Source organism: Moschus berezovskii, chromosome 5 (assembly GCF_049115385.1).
Source record: "Moschus berezovskii isolate FMDL1 chromosome 5, NW_MosBer_1.0, whole genome shotgun sequence".
Lineage (NCBI taxonomy): Eukaryota > Metazoa > Chordata > Mammalia > Artiodactyla > Moschidae > Moschus > Moschus berezovskii.
Window position 1 is genome coordinate 4,118,991 of NC_142464.1, and position 23,627 is coordinate 4,142,617.

The 23,627-nt window shown below is 47.7% G+C and overlaps 1 protein-coding gene across 1 annotated transcript in view; it reads right to left on the bottom strand.

The window, feature by feature from the left end:
• LOC148777776 (uncharacterized) overlaps positions 1–23,334 on the bottom strand; it is a 46,737-nt gene extending 23,403 nt beyond the window's left edge. The window contains exons 1-2 of the mRNA XM_088836650.1: positions 23,098–23,334; positions 9,788–9,892 (exon numbers count right to left, since the gene is read on the bottom strand). Of these exons, the coding sequence (XP_088692776.1) occupies positions 9,788–9,892; positions 23,098–23,334 (342 nt within the window). The remainder of the gene's footprint in view (positions 1–9,787; positions 9,893–23,097) is intronic.
• Between the last annotated feature and the right edge of the window lie 293 nt (positions 23,335–23,627).

Here is a 23,627-nt window from a genome sequence, read left to right on the forward strand (position 1 = left end):
TACTGTCTTCTGAGATGCTTACCTCTGGCGGTCCAAAGCCACAGGCCTGCTGGGCGCCTGCTGAGACGAAACTCCCTTCAGCTGCTCACACAGCCAAGGGCACACAAGGATGCCAGTGGCCTGTGGCTCACAGATGGAAGATCTTCCCCCTGACAATCCGACCTGGGTATTTGTGCTGAAAGGGAGGCCGCACCCGACTCCCTTCATTGGAGTCAGCACCCCTTCTGCTAGAGCTGCTGAATCCATTCAACTGTGAAAAGGCAAGCTGAAAAATACCCATCTTTCCAAGAAGTTCTCCTAAAAAGTTTAGGAGCAACGCATTTGGAACCCAGAGGGGATGAGATGCCTGTCCATGGAAACTTGACACCTCTCAACAAATGCACTTCAAATGATTCCTAGACATACGTTCCATGGAAAATGGTTCACAAAACCAGAAGGAAATGAAGCAGACATTAGACATGAGCTCTGTGTCTTCACACACAATACAGAAAGACACTACACAAAGAGTAACCAGGGAACACAGTGAACTTGTCTAACCAAGAATTGGACTCTGGGAAAAATGGTCTGTAAAATGCAAATGACACATCCCAAGCTGAGAGACAACTGTTTGCATACACAGAGCTTAGGCAGATTTAGCTTCTAATACACAAGTGAGATGAACACAAAGGAGCCTGAGGGAGAGGTCTGAAGGGACACCAGGTGAAGGAAGGGACCTGGAGAGTACACCGAATGATGCCCAGCACTGAGCACCTGAGAAACATGATCTAGCTGCACTCCCCGGGACCCTGGGGACCCTGGACTAGGCCTGTTCTACCTGGAGGCTCAGAGAGATGGACAATGAGGAAGGGGAAGAGAAATCCTTGGCATTTCTAACATTTAGAGCAAACGCTTAGAAGGAGAAGGCAAGGATCCACCCCACCGACAGTGACATTTCCTGAAAGGCAATAGCTTGGAGTCCATCTAACACAGGAGGGAAGCCCCTCTTCTCAGAGAACTGCAAGAGATGGATGAACGAAGGTGAAGCCCACCAATCCAATGGAAAATAAGCTGTGCTCCCGGATCAGAAGAATTCCTCCTGGTAAGATGATGTCACTTCCCCCTCCCCCGAACCCCCACCGTGGGGCAATCCAGAGGTTGCATGCTATTTCTCTCAAAATACCAAAGGCTGTTCTCAGGGCATTATAACCAAAGAATTCCAAAATGTCTATGGAAACAGAAAGGAGTCAAAATAGTCAACGCAATCTGCCACAAAGCCCTGAAATGTACATAGCAGGCTGCCTGATAGCCAATTAGACTATCACACTAGGATCATCAGGACAGCATGGTAAAAACATGCAGAACCAGATCCATGGAATGGAATTGAGGGTCCATATATAACCCCAAACTTCTATAGTCACTTCATTGACGCCAAAGGAGGGGAGGAGATATGAATGGGAACAAGAGCCTCTGCAACGAAAAGCTGTGGGTATTGGAGATGGTTGCATCTGAATAATCACATTGGCTTTTGGTCTCATAACACGTCAGATTCAGTGAAACACATCAACGCAAAGCCTGAAGTGATGAAACTCCTGGAAATAAGCAGGGGCCATAGGTTCCTTAATGTCAGGGACTTCACGACATGTGTGTGGTGGCGGAAGCAAAATTGCGTCTCTTCAAGTCAAGGAAACAGGAAACCAAACAACATCAACTAGCTTCCATCCACTTGAACAGCTTTGAAACAGAAAAGATTAGCATTCACAAATCAAAATGGTAACAAACTGAACACAAAGGAATATTTTCAAGCAGAATATAGAAGAAGGGTTCCTAAGTAAAAAAGACAAGAACTCACACGACTAAGTCTCACAGAACAAACCCCAGACCTATCCTTTCCCCTAACCTCAACTCCATCCCCAAACCTTTACCTCACTGGAAAGGAAACCTTGAAGCCTCACTCTAGGTCAACAATATACATGCTTACATTCATTCACAGGCACGCGAGCATCCACAGCAGAGACACAGAAAGGAAGAGACAGACTGAATTTGGAAAGTTCAAGAAAGACAGAAGGAGGGAGAGAGACTGAACAATGGAGAGAGGAAATGAGTCGATTCCACAAAATGTGCATGAATTTCTCTTGAGTTTTGAAACAATGACAATGCCTATTCCCCCTGCAAAGGGGAAAATGACCCAAGTTGATGAGGTTCAAAGACAAGGATGCGGGGAGACACTTTTGCGGCAGCCTCCCCCACCCCTCGAAGATGAGTGAGACACTTGAGCAGGAGGATGAAAGTTGATATCAGAGGGAGCGATGGCTGAATGTGACCTTCCGGTCCTCCCAATGAGGGGGTCAAGAAATAGGCAGGAAGGGGACTGCCTTTTCCCAGGTCCCAGAGCCCATCTAGGTCTGATTCTGCCCCATTCTGTGCTAGGTCAGCACTTGTTTGTGCCGGCGGAAGAACTCAGACTTTCCCTTATGCCTGCAGTTTCCCACTGAAACAGCACTGCCCACCTGGAGATTCTGAGCACATTTGCCGAGAGGGCTTCGTTTGGCAGATGACTTCTTGAAAGGACCTACACGGTCCTTTCAGATACCCAAAGGCTACTTCAAATGAAATAGAAACCAGAATAATCCAGTTTGGTCTTCCAACATATGGGGAGTCAGAACAATTGCCTGGAGAAGGGAAAAGCTACCCACTCCAGGATTCTGGCCTAGAGAATTCCATGGACTGTAGAATTCATGGGAATGCAAAGACTCGAACGATACTGAGAGACTTTAACTTTCACCTTCAGTCAGACCAAAATAAAGTTTCCTATCTTTTCAGTGATTGGCATTGATTGGGGACCCCGAAAGAATGGGAAGAAATGCAGAAAGAAATAGACTCAATGTTGTCAGCTGGGGGAGAGAGGAACGGGCAGTGCTTGCTATGAATCCAGGCTTTGCTGTGAAGTTGGGGAGGGGGGAGAATGAGGGTGTCCGAATGTAGACAGTGGTGATACTTACACAGCATTGAAGGCCTCCATATTCCCAATGGCATCAAGGAAGGAAAATTTATTGACACACACTTGTGAGCAAAATATACACAAAGCCATAAAAGACATAAAAGTTGAGAAGAAAGATTCTTAGAAGCCTGATGAAAATGAGCTCAGGGGAAGGGAAGTCAATCTCCCCTGGGTGGGGAGGGAGTGGACGGTGTCCATGGGGAACACACAGGGATGGTGGCTGCAGAGCCAACTTCACCCCTGGATAAGGTATTTGCCGAACGGGCTCTGGGCCTCTGTCCAGAGCAGGGGCCTGTTCTCCCTGCAGGGGTTGGACAGTCATGGTGGGCATCTGAGTCCTGGGCAGGAGCCAGGACAGGCTCCCTCTGTGCAGGTGGTCAATCAGGCCCTGACTTTAGTCCTGCCGCCCAAGCCCGAGCAGGTGCAAGTGCCGGTGGAAGTAGAGCCTCTGGAAGGCCTGGTGCGACATCAGGGCCTGGGGCTGGGCGTCATGCATGCAGAGATCCGATGTGCTGAGGGTGTTAGCCAGTACATGGCTGGCCCCATATCTTTGGGTGGGGACGTCTCAGGTCTCGATCTCCCCTCAGTGGATCCCTGGGTCCTGCCCTTGGAGTTCCCACCTCTGCACCGACAAGTCTTAGACATGGAGGCTGGCTGAGTTTGACGGCCAGAGCTAGAGCTGGGGGAGAAGAAAAGTTTGCCACAGGCAAGCCTTGCCATGTGCCTAAGTGGGCACGAAAGCTTCCTAGAGATTCGCTAAGAAGGCCCAGCATCGGAGTCTTCTCTGCAGTCTCCAAGATGGGTAGTTTGAGGCCTGCCTTTTGTCCAGGTCCAGCCCCAGCTCTGTAGGACTCTTCCCTGTGTGGCTCAGCACCGCCTCCCCACACTCACATGCAGAAGCCCAGCCGCCTCACCTCTGAGCTCTGCCGTGCTGGGCTCCAGGTCCTACTGTTGCCTCTGAGGCAGGGCTTCTTGGAGCTCTGTGTCAGAGCCAGCTGTGCTGAGCTCCGTGACAGCCTTAGACTGGGCCCCGGTTTGTGAGCTGGGTGGTGTCTCACAGCAGGACTTGCCCACCTCCTCTTCATTGCCAGTTGGGCTGAGCTCTCCGTGGCCATGCTCACCTAGAACCTGCACTGGGCCTCCTGGTCACGGGGTGGTGCTCTGAACCCTACCTCTGGGAGGTGCATGGGGTGTGCCCCTCAGAGACCACCTCGGGTGCGACGCTATGCAATGATAGTGACCATCAGCCAGCCCTGCCTCGATATTTCTGAGCTGAGCCTGGCCAGGATGTCTAATGTTTCTGCCCGTCTGCCATTCTGCTCCCAGAAAGAACAGAGATGAATGCCTGCTCAGATACCCACCAGGGAGGATGGAGAACCCCGCCGAGGGCTTGAGGTCAGCCTGGGCACACGGCTCTGCCTGGACGCTCACCATGCCACCAAGCGTGCTCTCCCCTGGGGTGTGGACACAAGCGGTCCACGGGCTCCTGACCCACCTGTGGCTGGGCTTGCTCGAGGCAGACACAGCCTGAGAAACCCCCATCCACACACAGCGAAAGGCCTCAGGCTTCCACGGGTGGGACGAGAGAGGTGGGCGGACCCGGCCTGGGGCTCCCCTGTTACCTTTCTGTTCCTTCGGGCAAAGGGCCAGAGGACTCTCGGAGGGGCCCTGGGCCAGCGTCGACGGCCTTCCCACACTCTCTGCCTGTGAGCTCGCCTGAGGACCCGGCCTCTGGGCAGGGGCAAACAGCAGAACATCTTGACAGCAAGCGATCTGGCTGGGGGCTCCTCTCGGCTGGGGAGGCCTAGATACACGGGTTGTGGGTTCTGTTGGGTTCTGTTGCCAGGAAATGACATCATTTCCTGGTTCGTGGCCTAGGTCCCTTCCACAAAGTTCCCCAAGGGAACCTCTGGGTTTCTGGCTGTTCTCCCATGCCCTTATGCCACGTGCAGGCACAGTGACACACATTCAGCCCACCCCACAGCCTTTGGGAGACCTGGGTGCAGCCAGGGCCTGAGCTCTGAGGACACAGCTGCTTTCAGCCCAGGTTCCCTCTTCTCAGAAGTGATGTGGTCCTGGGCAAGCCATGTGACCCCCTTGGTTTCCCCAGTCTCTCCATCTGCAGAGTGGGGGTCACTCTTCCATCTCCTCCCTAGGTCTGTCATCCTACAAACAGCTCCAGTGCCTGTTCAGACTGTTCAGGCTGCTATCACATGGAACTTAGACACTGAGACTTCCCAAAGGACGGATTCAACACAGGGCTGACCTAGCACAGAATGGGCAGAATCAGGCCTGGATGGGCTCTGGGACCTGGGAAAAGTCAGTCTCCTTTCTGCCTATTTCTTGACCCCTGCATTGGGAGGACCGGAAAATCATATTCACACATCTCGACCTCTGATATCAACCTTCCTCTTCCTCTTCAAGTGTCCCACTCAGCCTCGAGGCCTGGGGGAGGCTGCCCCAACAGTGGTTTCCCGAATCCTTGTCTTTGAGACTCATCAACTTGGGTCATTTTCCCCCTTGCAGGGGGAAGAGGCACTGTCATTGTTTCCATCCTCAAGAGAGATTCATGCAAGTTCTGTGAAATTGACTCATTTCTTCTCTCTATTGTTCAGTCTCTCTCCCTCGTTCCGTCTCTTTCTTGATCTTTCCAAATTCATTCTGTATCTTCCTTTCTGTGTCTCTCCTGTGGATGCTCGCATGTCTGTGAATGCATGTAAACATGTATAGTGTTGACCTAGGGTGAGGCTTTTTGGTTTTGTGTCGAGTGAGATAATGGTATCGGGTAGGATTTGGTGTTAGGGGAAGGGATAGGTCTGGGTTTTTTTCTGGAGACTTAGTTGTGTGAGTTCTCAGTCTCTTTTACGTAGGAACCCCTTCTCCGATATTCTGTTTGCAAATATCCTTTTGTGTTCAGTTTGTTACCATTTTGATTTGTGAATGCTTAGGTTTTCTGTTGCAAAGCTGTTCAAGTGGACGGAAACTCGTGGGTGTCCTTTTGTTTCCTGTTTCCTTGACTTGAAGAGACCCTACTTTGCTTTTCGACCCTCATATGTTGAGAAGTCCCTGACATTAAAAGCCTATGTCCTCTGCTTTTTTCCAGGAGTTTCTTCACTTCAGGCTTTGCTTTGATGTGTTTCACTGAATCTGACGTGTTCTGAGACCAAAAGCCAACTTGATTGTTCAGGTGGAACCATCTGCAATTCCCACGGTCTTTCGTTGCACAGACTCTTGTTCCCATTCTTATCGCCTCCCCTCCTTTGGCGTCGAGGAATTGACCGTAGAAGCTTGGGTTTATGTCTGGACCCTCAATTCCATTCCATGGATCTGGTTCTGCATGTTTGATTTCTTCCCAGTACCATGCTGTCCTGATGATCCTAGTGTGATAATCTAATTGGCTATCAGCAGCCTGCTATATACATTTCAGGTTTTTGCGGCCGATTGCATTGACTCTTTTGACACCGTAGTGTTTCCAAAGACATTTAGGAATTCTTTGGTTTTTATGCCCTGAGAGCAGCCGTTTTAATTTTGAGAGGAATAGCATGGAACCTCTGGATTGCCCCACGGTGTGGGTCCAGTGGAGGGGGAAGTAACATCATCTTATCATGAGTAATTCTTCTGATCCATGAGCACAGCTTATTTTCCATTGGATTGGTGGGCTTCACCTTCTTTCATCCATCTCTTGCCGTTCTCTGAGAAGAGGGGCACCCCTCCTGGGTTAGATGGATTCTTAGTTATTGCCTTTCAGGGAATTTACTGTCGGTGGGGTTGATACTTGCCTTCTCCTTCTAAGCGTTTGCTGTGAGTGTTAGAAATGCCAAGGATTTCTCTTCCCCTTCCTCACTGTCCATCTCTCTGAGCCTCCAGGTGGAAGAAGCCTAGTCCAGGGTCCCACGGGGCTCGGGGAGTGCAGCTAGACCGTGTTTCTCAGGGCCTCAGTGCTGGGCATCATTCGGTATACTCTCTGTGTCCCTTCCTTCGCCTGGTGTCCCTTCAGACCTCTCCTTCAGGCTAGTTTGTGTTCATGTCGTTTGCATATTAGGAGCCAAATCTTGCCTAAACTCTGTGTATGCAAAGAGTTGTCTCCCATTGTGGGAGGTGTCTTATGCGTTTTTCAGACGGTATTTCCCAGAGTCTTAATCTTGGATTTGACAAAGTTCACTGTGTTCTCTGGTTACTCTTTGTGTAGTGCCTTTCTGTATTGTGTGTAAAGACTCAGAGTTCATGTCTAATGTATGCTCCATTTACTTCTGGATTTATGAACCGTTTTGCATGATACATATGTCTAGGAATCATTTGAAGTGCATTTGTTGAGAGGTGTCAATTTTCATGGACATGCATGTCATCCCCTCTGGTTTCCAAATGCGTTGCTCGTAAACCCTTTTAGAGACCTTGTCGGAAAGATGGGTGTTTTTCAGCATGAATTTCCACAGTTGAATGGATTCCGCAGCCCAAGCATCAGGGACGCTGTGTCCAGTGAAAGGGGAGTTGGGTGCGTCCTCCCTTTCAACACTGGTCCCCAGTTCAGGTTGACAGGGCTTTGATCTTCCATCTGTGAGCCAGAGGCCACAGGTATCCTTGTGTGTCCTTGTCTGTGTGAGCAGCTGAAGTGAGGTTCTATTCCACAGGCGCCCAGCAGGTCTGCAGCTTTGGATCGCTACAGGTGAACATCTAAGAGGACAGGAGCAACCGTGCCAGAAGTAAGTGGAATTCACCTTGAGGGTTAGCATTGATCATTAAGTGATGCTACTGTGGGACTTTCATTGGTCCGGCAATCTCTTCTGCCAGAGAGCGAGAGAGATGTCAATGGGCTCTGCTAGGCCCTCCGCTCCCTCTTTGGATCCCAAAGGCTGGTTGTCATCATCCTGTACACCTAGCTGTGAGATGATGACCACCGCCACCTGCACTGTGTTTCCCTTTGCCCATGTGACCATGCGAAGAGTCAGGACATCTCTGAGCTACACTAGCCATGTGCATTGCCTCTCATTGGACCTGCACATGTTTCTTCTTTTTAATTCCTGATCACTGATTTTCTCAAGCATGTGGGGGCCACAAGGATGGTGGGTCTTTCTCTGGCCTTGTGTTCTGAGGAACACTTGTTCCTTTGTTGGTGTGGGTATATCTTTCCATTTCTCCTGCCTGGTTTATTCTTGTGAGTTTGTTTGTGCCGGCGGAAAAACTCAGACTTTCCCTTGTGCCTGAGGTGTCCCACTTACAACAGCACTGCCTACCTGGAGATTCTGAGCATATTAGCCGAGAGGGGTTCATTTGGAAGATAACATTATAAAAGGACCTACAATTCCTTTCAGATCCCCGAAGGCTACTTCACACTTTGGTCTTCCAATATGTGGGAAGTCAGAACAATCCTCTGGAGAAGGGAAAAGCTACCCACCCAAGATTCTGGCCTAGAGAATTCCATGGACTGTAGAATTCATAGGGATGCCAAGACTCTAAAGATACTTAGAGACTATAACTTTCGCCTTCAATAAGAGCAAAATCCAGTTTCCTATCATTTCAGTGAATAGCATTGATTGGGAACCCCAAAAGGATGGGAAGAAATGCAGAGAGAAGTGGACTCAATGTTGAGAGGCGGGGGAGAGAGGAACGGGGAATGCTTGCCATGAATCCAGGCATTGCTGCGAAGTGGGGGGGATAGAATGAGGGTGTCTGAATGTAGACAGCGGTGACGCTTACACAGCATTGTAAAGGCCTCCATATTCCCAAGGAAGGAAAATTTATTGACACACACTTGCGAGCAAAATATACAGAAAGCCATAAAAGACATAAAAGATGAGAAGAAAGATGCCTAGGAGCCTGATGAAAATGAGCTCTAGGGAAGGAAAGTCAATCTCCCCTGGGTGTGGAGGGATTAGATGGTGTCCACGGGGAACACACAGGGATGGAGGCTGCAGACCCAACTGCGCCCCTGGATGATGTGGTTGCCAAAGGGTTCTGGGCTTCTATCCAGAGCAGGGTCCTGTTCTCCCTTCAAGTGTTGGATAGTCATGGTGGGCGTCTGAGTCCTTGGTAAGAGGCAGGGCAGGCTGCTGCTCCAAAGTTGGTCACTCAGGCCCTGACTCTTTTTCTGCCGCCAAAGCCTGAGCAGGTGCAAGTGCACATGGAGGTGGAGTTTCTCGAAAGTGTGGCAGGACATCTTGGCCTGGTGCTGGGTGTTGTTCAGGCACAGAGATCTGATGTGCTGAGGGTGGTGGCCAATACCCGGCTGGCCCCGTGTCATTGGGAGGGGACGTCTCAGGTCTTGATCTCCCCTCAGTGAATCCGTGAGTCCTGCACCAGGAGCTCCCACCTCCGTAGGGACAGGTCTTAGACATGGAGGCTGGCTGAGTTTGACGGCCAGAGCTAGAGCTGTGGGAGAAGAAAAGTTTGCCACAGGCCAGCCTTGCCATGTGCCTAAGTGGGCACGAAAGCTTCCTAGAGATTTTCTAAGAAGGCCCAGCATCAGAGTCTTCTCTGCAGTCTGCAAGATGGGTGGTGTGAGGCTAGGCTTCCTTCCAGGCCCAGCCCCAGCTCTGGGGGACACCTCCCTGTGTGCCTCAGCACCGCCTCCCCACACTCACAGGCAGTAGCCCCAGCCAACTCACCTCTGTGCTCTTCCGTGCTGGGCTCCAGGTCTTCCTGCTGCCTCCGAGGCAGGGCTTCTCAGAGTTCTGCATCAGAGCCGGCTGTGCTGAGCTACGTGGCAGCCTGAGACTGGGTCCCAGGGTGTGTGCTGGGTGGAGTCTGGACAGCAGACCTTGCCCACTTCCTCTTCATCGCCAGTTGGGCTGAGCCCTCCGTGGCCACCCTCACCTGGAGCCTGCACTGGGCCTCCCTAGCAGGGGGCTGGTGCTCTGAACTCTCCCTTTGGGAGGTGGATGGGGTGTGCCCCTCAGAGGCCACCACGGGTGGGACGGTCTGCAATGTCAGTGACCATCAGCCTGCCCTGCTTCGATATTTCTGAGGTTAGCTTGGCAAGGATGGCTGCTGCTTCTGCCTGCCTGTCCTTCTTCTCCAAGAAAGACCAGAGACACGAGTGTGTGCTCAGATACCCACCCAGGAGGATGGAGAATCCCCTGAGGGCATGAGGTCAGCCTGGGCATCTGGCTCTTCCCGGACACTCCCCATGCCACACAGCCTGCTCTCCCCTGGGGTGTGGACACAAGAAGCACATGGGCTCCTGACTGAAATGCGGCTGGGCTTGCTTGAGGCAGACACACCCCAAAAAACCCCCATCTACACACAGGGAAAGGCCTCAAGCTTCCCCGTGTGGGACAGGAGAGGCGGCCGGACAGAGTCTGGGTCCCCCTGTTACCTTTCTTTTCCTTCAGCAAAGGGCCAGAGGCCTCTCAGCGGGGGCCCTGAGCCAGTGTCGACCGCGTTCCCACGCATTCTGCCTGTTAGCTAGCCTGAGACCCCGTCCTCTGGGCAGGGGCAAACAGCAGAATATCTTCACAGCTAGCGATCTGGCCAGGGTCTCCTCTCTGCTGGCCAGGCCTGGATACACAGGTTGCGGGTTCTGTTGGGTTCTGTTGCCAGGAAGTGACATCATTTCCTGGTTTGTGGCTGAGGTCCCTTCCACAAAGCTCCCAAACGGAACTTCTGGTTTTCTTGCTGTTTCCCCATGCCCTTAGGCCACGTGTGACACCCACAGAGCCCATGCCACAGCCTTGGGGAGATCTGGGTGCAGCCAGGGCCTGAGTTCTGAGGACACAGCTCCTTTCAGAACAGGTTCCTTCTTCTCAGAAGTGTTGTGGCCCTGGGCAAGCCATGTGCCCCACAGGGTTTCCCGTCTCTCCATCTGCAGAGTGGGTCACAATCTCCCGTCTCCTGACTAGGTCTGTCAGCCTACGAGGAGCTCCAGTGCCTGTTCAAAATTTGGGTCGCTTTCACTTGGAGCTTGGACACAGACTTCCCAAAGGATGGATTCCACACAGGGCTGACCTAGCACACAATGGGCAGAATCAGGCCTGGATTTGCTCTGGGACCTGGGAAAAGGCAGTCCCCTTCCTGCCAATTTATGGCCCCTGATTTGGGAGGACCAGAAGGTCATATTCACACATCCCCCCCTCTAATATCAACCTTCCTTGTCCTACTCAAATGTCCCACTCAGCCTCGAGGGTTGGGGGAGGCTGCCCCAACAGTGGCTCCCCGCAATCTTGTCTTTGAGTCTCATCATCGTGGGTCATTTACCCCCTGGCAGGGGAATATTCACTGTCACTGTTTCCAACCTCAAGAGAGATTCATGCAGATTCTGTGAAATCGACTCATTTCCTCTCTGCATTGTTCAGTCTCTCTCCCTCGTTTCCTCTCTTTCTTGAACTTTCCAAATTCAGTCTGTCTCTTCCACTCTGTGTCTCTCCTGTGGATGCTCGCATGCCTGTGAAGGCATGTACGCATGTATATTTTTGGCCTAGGCTGAGGCTTTAGGGTTTCATTTTGAGTGAGGTAAAGGTTTGGGGTTGGAGTTGGTGTTAGGGGAAGGGTTAGGTCTGGGGTTTGTTCTGGGAGACTTAGTGGTGTGAGTTCTCATTCTCTTACATAATAACCCCTTCTCCGATATTCTGCTTGCAAATATGCTTGTGTGTTCACTTTGTTACTATTTTGATTTGTGAATGCTTAGCTTTTCTGTTGCAAAGCTGTTCAAGTGGATGGAAGCTGGTGGGTGTCCCTTGGTTTCCTGTTTCCTTGAATTGAAGAGACCCAATTTTGCTTCTCCCACAAACACACATGTTGAGAAATCCCTGACAAGGAGGACCCTATGGCCCCTGCTTATCTCCAGGATTTTCATCACTTCAGGCTTTGCGTTGATATGTTTCACTGAATCTGACGTGTTCTGAGACCAAAAGCCAATGTGATTGTTTAGATGGAACCATCTCCATTTCCCACGTCCTTTCGTTGCAGAGGCTCTTGTTCCCATTCTTATCGCCTCCCCTCCTTTGGCGTCAATGAATTGACCATAGAAGCTTGGGTTTAGTTCTGGACCCTCAATTCCATTCCATGGATCTGGTTCTGCATGTTTGATTTCTTCCCAGTACCATGCTGTCCTGTTATCCTGGTGTGATAATCAAATTGGCTATCAGGCAGCCTGCTATGTCCATTTCAGGGCTTTGCGGCAGATTGCATTGATCCTTTTGTCTCCTTTGTGTTTCCATAGACATTTTGGATTTCTTTGGTTATAATGCCCTGAGAGCACCAGTTGGTATTTTGAGAGGAATAGCGTGGAACCTCTGGATTGACCCACAGTGGGGATAGGGGGGATGGGGAACTGACATCATCTTACCAGGAAGAATTCTTCTGCTCCGTGAGCACAGCTTATTTTCCATTGGATTTGTGGGCTTCACTTTCTTTCATCCATCTCTTGCAGTTCTCTGAGACGAGGGACTTCCTTCCTGGGTTAGATGGACTCCTAGCTATTTTCTTTCTGGGTATGTCACTGTCGGTGGGGTTGTTCCTTGACTTCTCCTTCAAAGCATTTGTTCTGAGTGTTAGAAATGCCAAAGATTTCTCTTCCCCTTCCTCACTGTCCATCTCTCTGAGCCTCCAGGTAGAACAGGCCTAGTTTAGGGACCCATGGGGCTCGGGGAGTGCAGCTAGACCGTGTTTCTAAGGCCCTCAGTGCTGGGCATCATTCAGTGTACTCTCCGTGTCCCTACCTTCGCTTGGTGTCCGTTCAGACCTCTCCTTCAGGCTCGTTTCTGTTCCTGTCGTTTGTGTATTAGGAGCCAAATCCTGCCAAAGCTCTGTGTCTGTAAACTGTTGTCTCCCAGCTAGGGATGTGTTATTTGCGTTTTTCAGAAGGTCTTTCCCAGAGTCCAAATCTTGGATTTTATTTTTTTTTTAATTTATTTTAATGGAGGCAAATTACCTTACATTAATATATTGGTTGGTTTTACCATATATTGAGACGAATCTGCTCCGGGTGTACATGTGTTCCCTTTCTTGAAAGCCCCTCCCACTTCCCTCTTCCCCATATCCTCCCTCCAGGTCATCCCCATGCACCAGCCCCAAGCATCCTGTATCATGTGTCGAATCTGGACTGGTGATTCATTTCACATATGATAATATATGTCCTGCAATGTCGTTCTCTCCAATATCCCACCTCACCCTCTCCCATAGAGTCCCAAAGACTCTTTTATATACCTATGTCGCTTTTCCAGTGTCGTATACAGGGTTAATGTTACCATCTTTCTAAATTCCATATATATGTGTTAGTATACTGTATTGGTGTTTTTCTTTCTGGCTTACTTCACTCTGTATAATAGGCTCCAATTTCATCCACCTCATTAAAACTGATTCAAATGCATTCTTTTTGATGGCTGAAAAATATTCCATTGTGTATATGTACCAAAACATTCTTATCCATTCATCTGCAGATGGACATCTAGGTTGCTTCCATGTCCTGGCTATTATAAACAGTGCATTGATGAAAATTGGAGTACATGTGTTTCTTTCAATTCTGGTTTCCTCCATGTGTATGCCCAGGAGTGCAATTGCTGGATCATATGGTAGTTCTATTTACAGTTTTTTGAGGAATCTCCACACTGTTCTCCATAGTGGCTGTACTAGTTTGCATTCCCACCAACAGTGTAAGAGGGTTCCCTTTTCTCCGCACCCTCACCAGCATTTATTGCATGTAGACTTTTGGAAAGCAGCCATTCTGACTGTTGTGAAATGGTATCTCATTGTGGTTTTGATTTGCATTTCTCTGATTATGAGGGATGTTGAGCATTTTTTCATGTGTTTGTTAGCCATCTTTATGTCTTTGAACAAATATTAAAAGCAGCAAGGGAAAAACAACAAATAAAACACAAGTTGATCCCCATAAGGATAACCGCTGATCTCTCAGCAGAAACCCTTCAGGACAGGAGGGAATGGCAAGACATACTTAAAGTGATGAAAGAAAGTAACTTACAGCCCAGATTACTATACCCAGCAAGGATCTCATTCAAATATGAAGGAGAAATCAAAAGCTTTACAGACAAGCAAAAGCTGAGAGAATTCAGCATCACCAAACCAGCTCTCCAACAAATACTAAAGGATCTTCTCTAGACAGGAAACAAAGAAAGGGTATACGAACTAGAATCCAAAACAATAAAGAAAATGGCAACGGGATCATACTTATCAATAATCACCTTAAACATAAATGGGTTCAATGCCCCAACCAAAAGACAAAGGTTGGCTGAATGGATACAAAAACAAGACCCCCATATATGTTGTCTACAAGAGACCCACCTCAAAACGAGGGACACATACAGACTGAAAGTGAAGGGCTGGAGGAAGATATTCCACACAAATAGAGACCAAAAGAAAGCAGGAGTTGCAATACTCACATCAGATAAAATAGATTTTAAAACAAAGACTGTGAAAAGAGACAAAGAAGGAAACTACATAATGATCAAATGATCAATCCAAAAAGAAGATATAACAATTATAAATATTTATGCACCCAACATAGGAGCACCACAATATGTAAGACAATTACTAACAAGTATGAAAGGGGAAATTAACAATAACACAATAATAGTGGGAGACTTTAATACCCCACTTACATCTATGGATAGATCAACTAAACAGAAAATTAACAAGGAAACACAAACTTTAAATGATACAATAGACCAGTTAGACCTAATAGGTCTCTATAGGACATTTCACCCCAAAACAATGAGTTTCATCATTTTCTCAAGCACACACGGAACCTTTTCCAGGATAGATCACATCCTGGACCATAAATTTATCCTTGGTAAATTCAAGAAAATTGAAATCATTCCAAGCATCTTTTCTGACCACAATGCAGTAAGATTAGATCTCGATTACGGGAGAAAAACTATTAAAAATGCCAACATATGGAGACTGAACAACACGCTGCTGAATAATGAACAATTAATAGAAGAAATCAAAAGAGAGATCAAAATATGCATAGGAATGAATGAAAATGAAAACACAACAACTCCAAACCTCTGGGACACTGCAAAAGCAGTGCTAAGGGGGAAGTTCAGAGTAATAGAGGCACACGTTAAGAAACAAGAAAAAAGTCAACTAAATAACCTAACTCTACATCTAAAGCAACTAGAAAAGGAAGAAATGAAGAACCCCAGGGTTAGTACAAGAAAAGAAATCGTAAAAATTAGGGCAGAGATAAATGCAAAAGAAACAAAAGAGACCATAGCAAAAATCAACAAAGCCAAAAGCTGGTTCTTTGAGAAGGTAAATAAAATTGACAAACCACTAGCCAGACTCATCAAGAAACAAAGGAGGAAGAACCAAATCAATAAAATTAGAAATGAAAATGAAGAGATCACAACTGACAACACAGAAATACAAAGGATTATTAGAGAATACTATTAGCAATTATATGGCAATAAAATGAGTAACCTGTAAGTAACGGACAAATTCCTAGAAAAGTACACCTTGCCAAAACTGAACCAGGAAGAAATAGCAAATCTGAACAGACCCATCACAAGCACGGATCTAGAAGAAGTAATCGGAAATCTTCCAGCAAACAAAAGCCCAGGTCCAGACGGCTTCACAGCTGAATTCTACCAAAAATTTGGAGAAGAGCTAACACCTATTCTACTCAAACTCTTCCAGAAAATTGCTGAGGAAGGGAAACTTCCAAACTCATTCTATGAGGCCACCATCACCCTAATCCCAAAACCTGCTAAAGATCCCACAAAAAAAGAAAACTACAGGCCAATATCACTGATGAACATAGATGCAAAAATCCTTAACAAAATTCTAACAATCAGAATCCAGCAATACATTAAGAAGATCCTACATCATGACCAAGTGGGCTTTATCCCAGGAATGCAAGGATTCTTCAATATCCGCAAATCAATCAACCTAATACACCACATTAGCAAACTGAAAAATAAAAATCATATGATTATCTCAATAGATGCAGAGAAAGCCTTTGACAAAATACAACATCCATTTATGATAAAAACACTCCAGAAAGTGGGAATAGAATGGACATATCTCAGCATAATAAAAGCTATGTATGACAAACGTACAGCAAACATTATCTTCAACGGTGAAAAACAGAAAACATTTCCCCTAAAGTCAGGAACAAGACAAGGGTGCCCACTCTCACCACTATTATTCAACATAGTTCTGGAAGTTTTGGCTACAGCAATCAGAGCAGAAAAAGACATAAAAGGAATACAAATTGGAAAAGAAGAAGTGAAACTTTCACTGTTCGCTGATGACATGATCCTCTACACAGAAAACCCTAAAGACTCTACCAGAAAACTACTAGAGCTAATCAATGAATACACTAACGTTGCAGGATATAAAATCAACACACAGAAATCCATTGCATTCCTATACACTAATAATGAGAAAATAGAAAGAGAAATTAAGGAAACTATTCCATTCACTGTTGCAATGAAAAGAATTAAATATTTAGGTATATATCTACCTAAGGATACAAAACACTTGTACATAGAAAACTATAAAACAATAGTGAAAGTAACCAAAGAGGACACAAATAGATGGAGAAATATACCATGTTCGTGGATTGGAAGAATAGATATTGTGAAAATAAGTATAATATCCAAAGTAATTTATACTTTCAATGCAATCCCTTTCAAGCTACCAATGATATTTTTCACAGAACTAGAACAAATAATCTCACAATTTGTATGGCAATACAAAAACCTCGAATAGCCAAAGCAATCTTGAAGAAGAAGAATGGAACTGGAGAAATTAGCCTGCTGGACTTCAGGCTCTACTACAAAGCCACAGTCATCAAGACAGTATGGTACTGGCATAAAGACAGAAACATTGATCAATGGAATAAAATAGAAAGCCCAGAGATAAATCCACGCACCTATGGACACCTTATCTTTGACAAAGGAGGCAAGAATATAAAATGGAGAAAAGACAGTCTCTTTAACAAGTGGTGCTGGGAAAACAGGTCAGCCACTTGTAAAAGAATTAAACTAAAACCCTTCCTAACACCACACAACAAAATAAACTCAAAATAGATTAGAGAGCTAAATGTAAGACCAGATTCTATAAAACTCTTAGAAGAGAATGTAGGCAAAACAATCTCCGACATAAATCACAGCAGGATCCTCCATGACCCACCTCCCAGAATATTGGAAATAAAAGCAAAAATAAACAAATGGGACTTAAATAAAATCAAAAGTTTCTGTACATCAAAGGAAACTATAAGCAAGTTGAAAAGACAGCCTTCAAAATGGGAGAAAATAATAGCAAATGAAGCAACTGATAAAGGATTAATCTCCAAAATATACAATCATCTCCTGCAGCTCAATTCCAGAATAAGTGACCCAATCAAAAAATGGGCCAAATCTTGGATTTTAAAATTTTCACTGTGTTCCCCGGTTACTCTTTGTGTAGTGCCTTTCTGTATTGTGTGTGTAAACTAAGAGCTCATGTCTAAAGTCTGCTCCATTTCCTTCTGGATTTGTGAACCATTTGGAATGGAACATATGTCTAGGAATCATTTGAAGTGCATTTGTTGAGAGGTGTCAAGTTTCCATGGACATGCATGTCATCCCCTCTGGTTTCCAAATGCATTGTTCCTAAACTCTTTTGGAGACCTTCTCGAAAGATGGGTGTTTTTCATTTTTGCATTTCCACAGATGATTGGATTCAGCAGCTCTAGCAGCAGGGACGCTGTGTCCAGTGAAAGGGGAGTCTGGCGCGGCCTCCCTTTCAGCACCGATCCCCATTTCCGGTTGACAGGGCACTGATCTTCCATCCGTGAGCCAGAGGCCACAGGCATCCTTGTGTGCCCTTGTCTGTGTGAGCAGCTGAAGGGAGTTTCGTCCCCACAGGCGCCCAGCTTGCCTGCAGCTTCAGAAGGACAGAGGTGATCATCTCAAAGGAGAGGAAAAACCGTGCCAGAAGTGGAGTGGGATCCACCCTGAGGTTGGGCACTGATCATCAAGAGATGCTTCTGTGGGACTTTGATGGGTCTGGCACACTCTTCTGCTAGAGAGTGAGAGAGATGTCTGTGGGATCTGCTAGGCCCTCCGCTCCCTCTTTGGGTCCCAAAGGCTGGTTATCACCATCCTGAGCACCTAGCTCTGAGATGATGACCACCGCCACCCGCACTGTGTTTCCCTTTGCCCGTGTATACATGCGAAGCGTCAGGCTGTCTCTGAGCTACACTAGCCATGTGCATTGCCTCTCATTGGACTTGTGCATGTTTCTTCTGTTTCCTTCCCAAGCACTGATTTTCTTGAGCATGTGGGGGCCACAAGGATGGTGGGTCTTTCTCTGGCCTTGTGTTCTGAGGAACACTTGTCCCTTTGTTGGTGTGGGTTTATCTTTCCATTTCTCCTGTGTGGTTTATTGCTGTGAGCTAGTTTGTGCCGGCGGAAAAACTCAGCCTTTTTCTAATGCCTGAGGTGTCCCACTTACAACAGCAATGCCTACCTGGAGATTCTGAACACATTTGCTGAGAGGGCTTCGTTTGGCCGATGACATTTTGAAAGGACCTACACGGTCCTTTCAGATACCCAAAGTATCCTTCAAATGACATAGAAACCAGAATTCTCCAGTTTGGTCTTCCAATATGTGGGGAGTCAGCACAATCCCCTGGAGGAGGGAAAAGCTACCAACTCACGGATTCTGGCCTAGAGAATTCCATGGATGGTAAAATTCATGGGGATGCCAAGACTAACAATACTGAGAGACTCTAACGTTCACCTTCAGTCAGAGCAAAATCCAGTTTCCTCTCATTTTAGTGATTGGCATTGATTGTTGAACCCCCAAAAATGGGAAGAAATGCAGAGAGAAGAAGACTCAATGTTGTCAGGCGGGGGAGAGTGGAATGGGGACTGCTTGCAATGAATACAGGCTTTGCTGGAAGTGGGGGTGGGGGATAGAATTAGGGTGTCCAAATGTAACCAGTGTTGATGCTTACACCACATTGTGAAGGCCTTCATACTCCCAACTGGCATCAAGGAAGAAAATTTTATTGACACACACTTATGAGCAAAACATACAGAAAGCTATCAGTCAGTTCAGTTCAGTTCAGTTGCTCAGTCCTGTCCAACTCCCCGCGACCTCATGAATCACAGCACGCCAGGCCTCCCTATCCATCAGCAACTCCCGGAGTACACTCAAACTCATGTCCACAGAGTCGGTGATGCCATCCAGCCATCTCATTCTCGGTCGTCCCTTTCTCCTCCCGCCCCCAACCTTTCCCAGCATCAGAGTCTTTTCCAGTGAGTCAACTCGTCGCATGAGGTGGCCAAAGTATTGCAGTTTCTGCTTTAGCATAAGTCCTTCCAATGAACACCCAGGATCGATCTCCTTAGAATGGATTTGTTGGATCTCCGTGCGGTGCAAGGGACTCTCAAGAGTCTTCCCCAACACCACAGTTCAAAAGCATCAATTCTTGGGCGATCAGCTTTCTTCACAGTCCAACTCCCACATCCATACATGACCACGGGAAAAACCAGAGCCTTGACTAGACGGACCTTTGTTGGCAAAGTAATGTCTCTGCTTTTCAGTATACTATCAAGATTGGTCATAACTTTCCTTCAAAATAATAAGCGTCTTTTAATTTCATGGCTGCAATCAGCATCTGCAGTGATTTTGGAGACCCCAAAATAAAGTCTGACACTGTTTCGACTGTTTTTCCATCTATTTCCCATGAAGTGATGGGACCAGATGCCATGATCTTTGTTTTCTGAATGTTGAGCTTCAAGCCAACCTTTTCACTCTCCTCTTTCACTTTCATCAAGAGGCTTTTGAGTTCTTCTTCACTTTCTGCCATAAGGGTGGTGTCATCTGCATATCTGAGGTTATTGATATTTCTCCCAGCAATCTTGATTCCAGCTTGTGCTTCTTCCAGCCCAGCGTTCCTCATGATGTACTCTGCATATAAGTTAAATAAACAAGGTGACAATATACAGCCTGGACGTACTCCTTTTCCTATTTGGAACCAGTCTGTTGTTCCACGTACAGTTCTGACTGTTGCTTCCTGACCTGCATACAGGTTTCTCAAGAGGCAGGTCAGTTAGTCTGGTATTCCCATCTCTTTCAGAATTTTCCACAGGTTACTATGATCCACACAGTCAAAGGCTTTGGCATAGTCAATGAAGCAGAAATAGATGTTTTTCTGGAACTCTCTTGCTTTCTCCATAATCCAGCGGATGTTGGCAATTTGATCTCTGGTGCCTCTGCCTTTTCTAAAACCCGCTTGAACATCTGGGAGTTCACAGTTCACATATTGTTGAAGCCTGGCTTGGAGATTTTTGAGCATGACTTTAGTAGCGAGTGAGATGAGTGCAATTGTGCGGTAGTTTGAGCATTCTTTGGCATTACCTTTCTTTGGGATTGGAATGAAGACTGACATTTTCCAGTCCTGTGGCCACTGCTGAGTTTTCCAAATGTTCTAGCATATTGAGTGCAGCACTTTCACAACATCATCTTTCAAGATTTGAAATAGCTCAACTGGAATTCCATCACCACCACTAACTTTGTTCGTAGTGATGCTTTCTAAGGCCCACTTGACTTCACATTCCAAGATGTCTGACTCTAGGTCAGTGATCACGTTATTGCGACTATCCTGCTCGTGAAGATCTTTTTTGTACAGTTCTTCTGTGTATTCTTGCCACCTCTTCTTAATATCTTCTGCTTCTGCTAGGTCCCTACAATTTTTGTCCTTTATCGAGCCCATCTTTGCATGAAATGTTCCCTTGTAATCTCTAATTTTCTTGAAGAGATCTCTTGTTTTTCCTATTCTGTTTTTTTCCTCTATTTCTTTGCATAGATCACTGAGGAAGGCTTTCTTAGATCTCCTTGCTATTCTTTGGAAATCTGCATTCAGATGCTTATATCTTTCCTTTTCTCCTTTGCTTTTTGTTTCTCTTCTTTTCACAGCTATTTGTAAGGCCTCCTCAGACAGCCATTTGGCTTTTTTGCATTTCTTTTCCATGGGGATGCTCTTGGTCCCTGTCTCCTGTACCATGTCACGAACCTCCGTCCAGAGTTCATCAGACACTCTATCTATCAGATCTAGTCCCTTAAATCTATTTCTCACTTCCACTGTATAATCATAAGGGATTTGATTTAAGTCATACCTGAATGGTCTAGTGGTTTTCCCTACTTTCTTCAATTTAAGTCTGAATTTGGTAATAAGGAGTTCATGATCTGAGCCACAGTCAGCTCCTGGTCTTGTTTTTGCTAACTGTATACAGCTTCTCCATCTTTGGCTGCAAAGAATGTTATCAATCTGATTTCGGTGTTGACCATCTGGTGATGTCCACATGTAGAGTCTTCTCTTGTGTTGTTGGAAGTGGGTGTTTGCTATGACCAGTGCGTTCTCTTGACAAAACTCTATTAGACTTGGCCCTGCTTCATTCCATGTTCCAAGGCCAAATTTGCCTGTTACTCCAGGTGTTTCTTGACTTCCTACTTTTGCATTCCAATCCCCTATAATGAAAAGGACATCTTTTTTGGGTGTTAGTTCTAAAAGGTCTTGTAGGTCTTCATAGAACCGTTCAACTTCGGCTTGTTCAGCGTTACTGGTTGGGGCATAGGCCTGGATTACTGTAATGTTGAATGGTTTGCCTTGGAAACGAACAGAAATCATTCTGTCTTTTTTAAGATTGCAACCAAGTACTGCATTTCGGATGAGGAGAAAAATGCCTAGGACCCTGATGAAAATCAGCTCAGGGTAAGGAATGTAAATCTCCCCTGGGTGGGGAGGGAGTGGACGGCGTCCATGGGGAACACACAGGGATGGAGCCTGCAGAGCAAACCGCGCCCCTGGATGATGTGGTTGCCAAAGTGCTCTGGGCTTCTGTCCAGAGCAGGTTCCTGTTCTCCCTACAAGGTTGGGACAGTCATGGTGGGCATCTCAGTCCTTGGTAGGAGGCAGGTCAGGCTGCCACAGCGAAAGTAGTCACTCAGGCCCTGACTCGGGTTCTGCCACCAAAGCCCGAGCAGGTGCAAGTGCACATGGAAGTGGAGTTTCTGGAAGGTGTGGTGGAACATCAGTGCCTGGGGTTGGCGGTCATGCAGGCACAGATTTCGGATGTGCTGAGGGTGCTGGCCAGTACCCTACTGGCCCCATGGCATTGGGAGGGGACATCTCAGGTCTCGATCTCCCCTCAGTGGATTTCTGGGTCCTGCTCCTTGAGCTCCCACCTCCTTAGGGACAGGTCTTGGACGTGGAGACTGGCTGAGTTTGATGTCCAGAGCTAGAGCTGTGGGAAAAGAAAAATTTGCCACAGGCCAAACTTGCCATGTGCCTAAGTGGGCACGAAAGCTTCCTAGAGATTCGCTAAGAAGTCACAGCATCGGAGTCTTCTCTGAAGTCTCCAAGATGGGTGGTGTGAGACCAGCATTTGATCCAGGCCCAGCCCCAGCTCTGTGGGACTCCTCCCTGTGTGGCTCAGCACCGCGTCCCCTCGCTCACAGGCATTAGCCCCAGCCAACTCACCTCCGTGCTCTGCCGTACTGAGTTCCAGGTCTTCCTGCTGCATCTGAGGCAGGGCATCTCGGAGCTCTGGGTCACACCCGGCTGTGCTGAGCTCCATGGCAGCCTGAGACTGGGCGCCGGGGTGTGTGCTCGGTGGCGTCTGGGCAGCAAGTCTTGCCCGCCTTCTCCTAATCGCCAGGTGGGCTGAGCCCTCCGTGACCACGCTCACCTGGAGCCTGCACTGGGCCTCCCAGGCAGGGGGCTGGTGCTCTGAGCCCTCCCTTTGGGAGGTGGATGTGGTGTGCCCCTCGGACGATCTGCAATTACAGTAACCATCAGCCAGCCCCGCTTCAATATTTCTGAGCTGAGACAGGCCAGAATGGCTGCTGCTTTTGCCCGCCTGCCTTTCTACTCCCAGAAAGACCAGAGAGACATGTGTCTCAGATACCCACCCGGGAAGTCGGAGACCCCCATGAGAGCGTGAGGTCAGCCTGGGCAGCCAGCTCTGCCCGGACTCTGCCCATGCCACCCAGCCTGCTCTCCCCTGGGGTGTGGACACAAGCATCCCACGGGCTCCTGACCCACATGCGGCTGGGCATGCTTGAGGCAGACACACCCCAAGAAGCCCCCATCCACACACAGGGAAAGGCCTCAGGCTTCCCCGGGTGGGATGGGAGAGGTGGCCGGACCCAGCCTGTGCCTCCCCTGTTACCTTTCTGTCCCTTCGGGCAAAGGGCCAGAGACCTCTTGGGGGACCCCTGAGCCAGCGTCGACTGCATTCCCACACACTCGGCCTGTGAGCTCGCCTGAGGACCCGGCCTCTGGGCAGGGGCAAACAGTAAAACATCTTGACAGCAAGCGATCTGGCCAGGGGCTCCTCTCCGCTGGCCAGGCCTGGATACACGGGTTGCGGGTTCTGTTGGGTTCTGTTGCCAGGAAATGACATCATTTCCTGGTTCGTGGCTGAGGTCCCTTCCACAAAGCTCCCCAAGGGAACCTCTGTGTTTCTGGCTGTTCCCCTACTTCCTTAGGCCACGTGAAGGCACAGTGACACACACACAGCCCACCCCACAGCCTTGGGGAGACCTGGGTGCAGCCAGGGCCTGAGCTCTGAGGACACAGCTGCTTTCAGCCCAGGCTTCTTCTTCTCAGAAATGATGTGGCCCTGGGCAAGCCATGTGCCCTACAGGATTTCATATCTCTCCATCTGCACAGTGGGGCTCACTCTCCCAATTCCTGCTT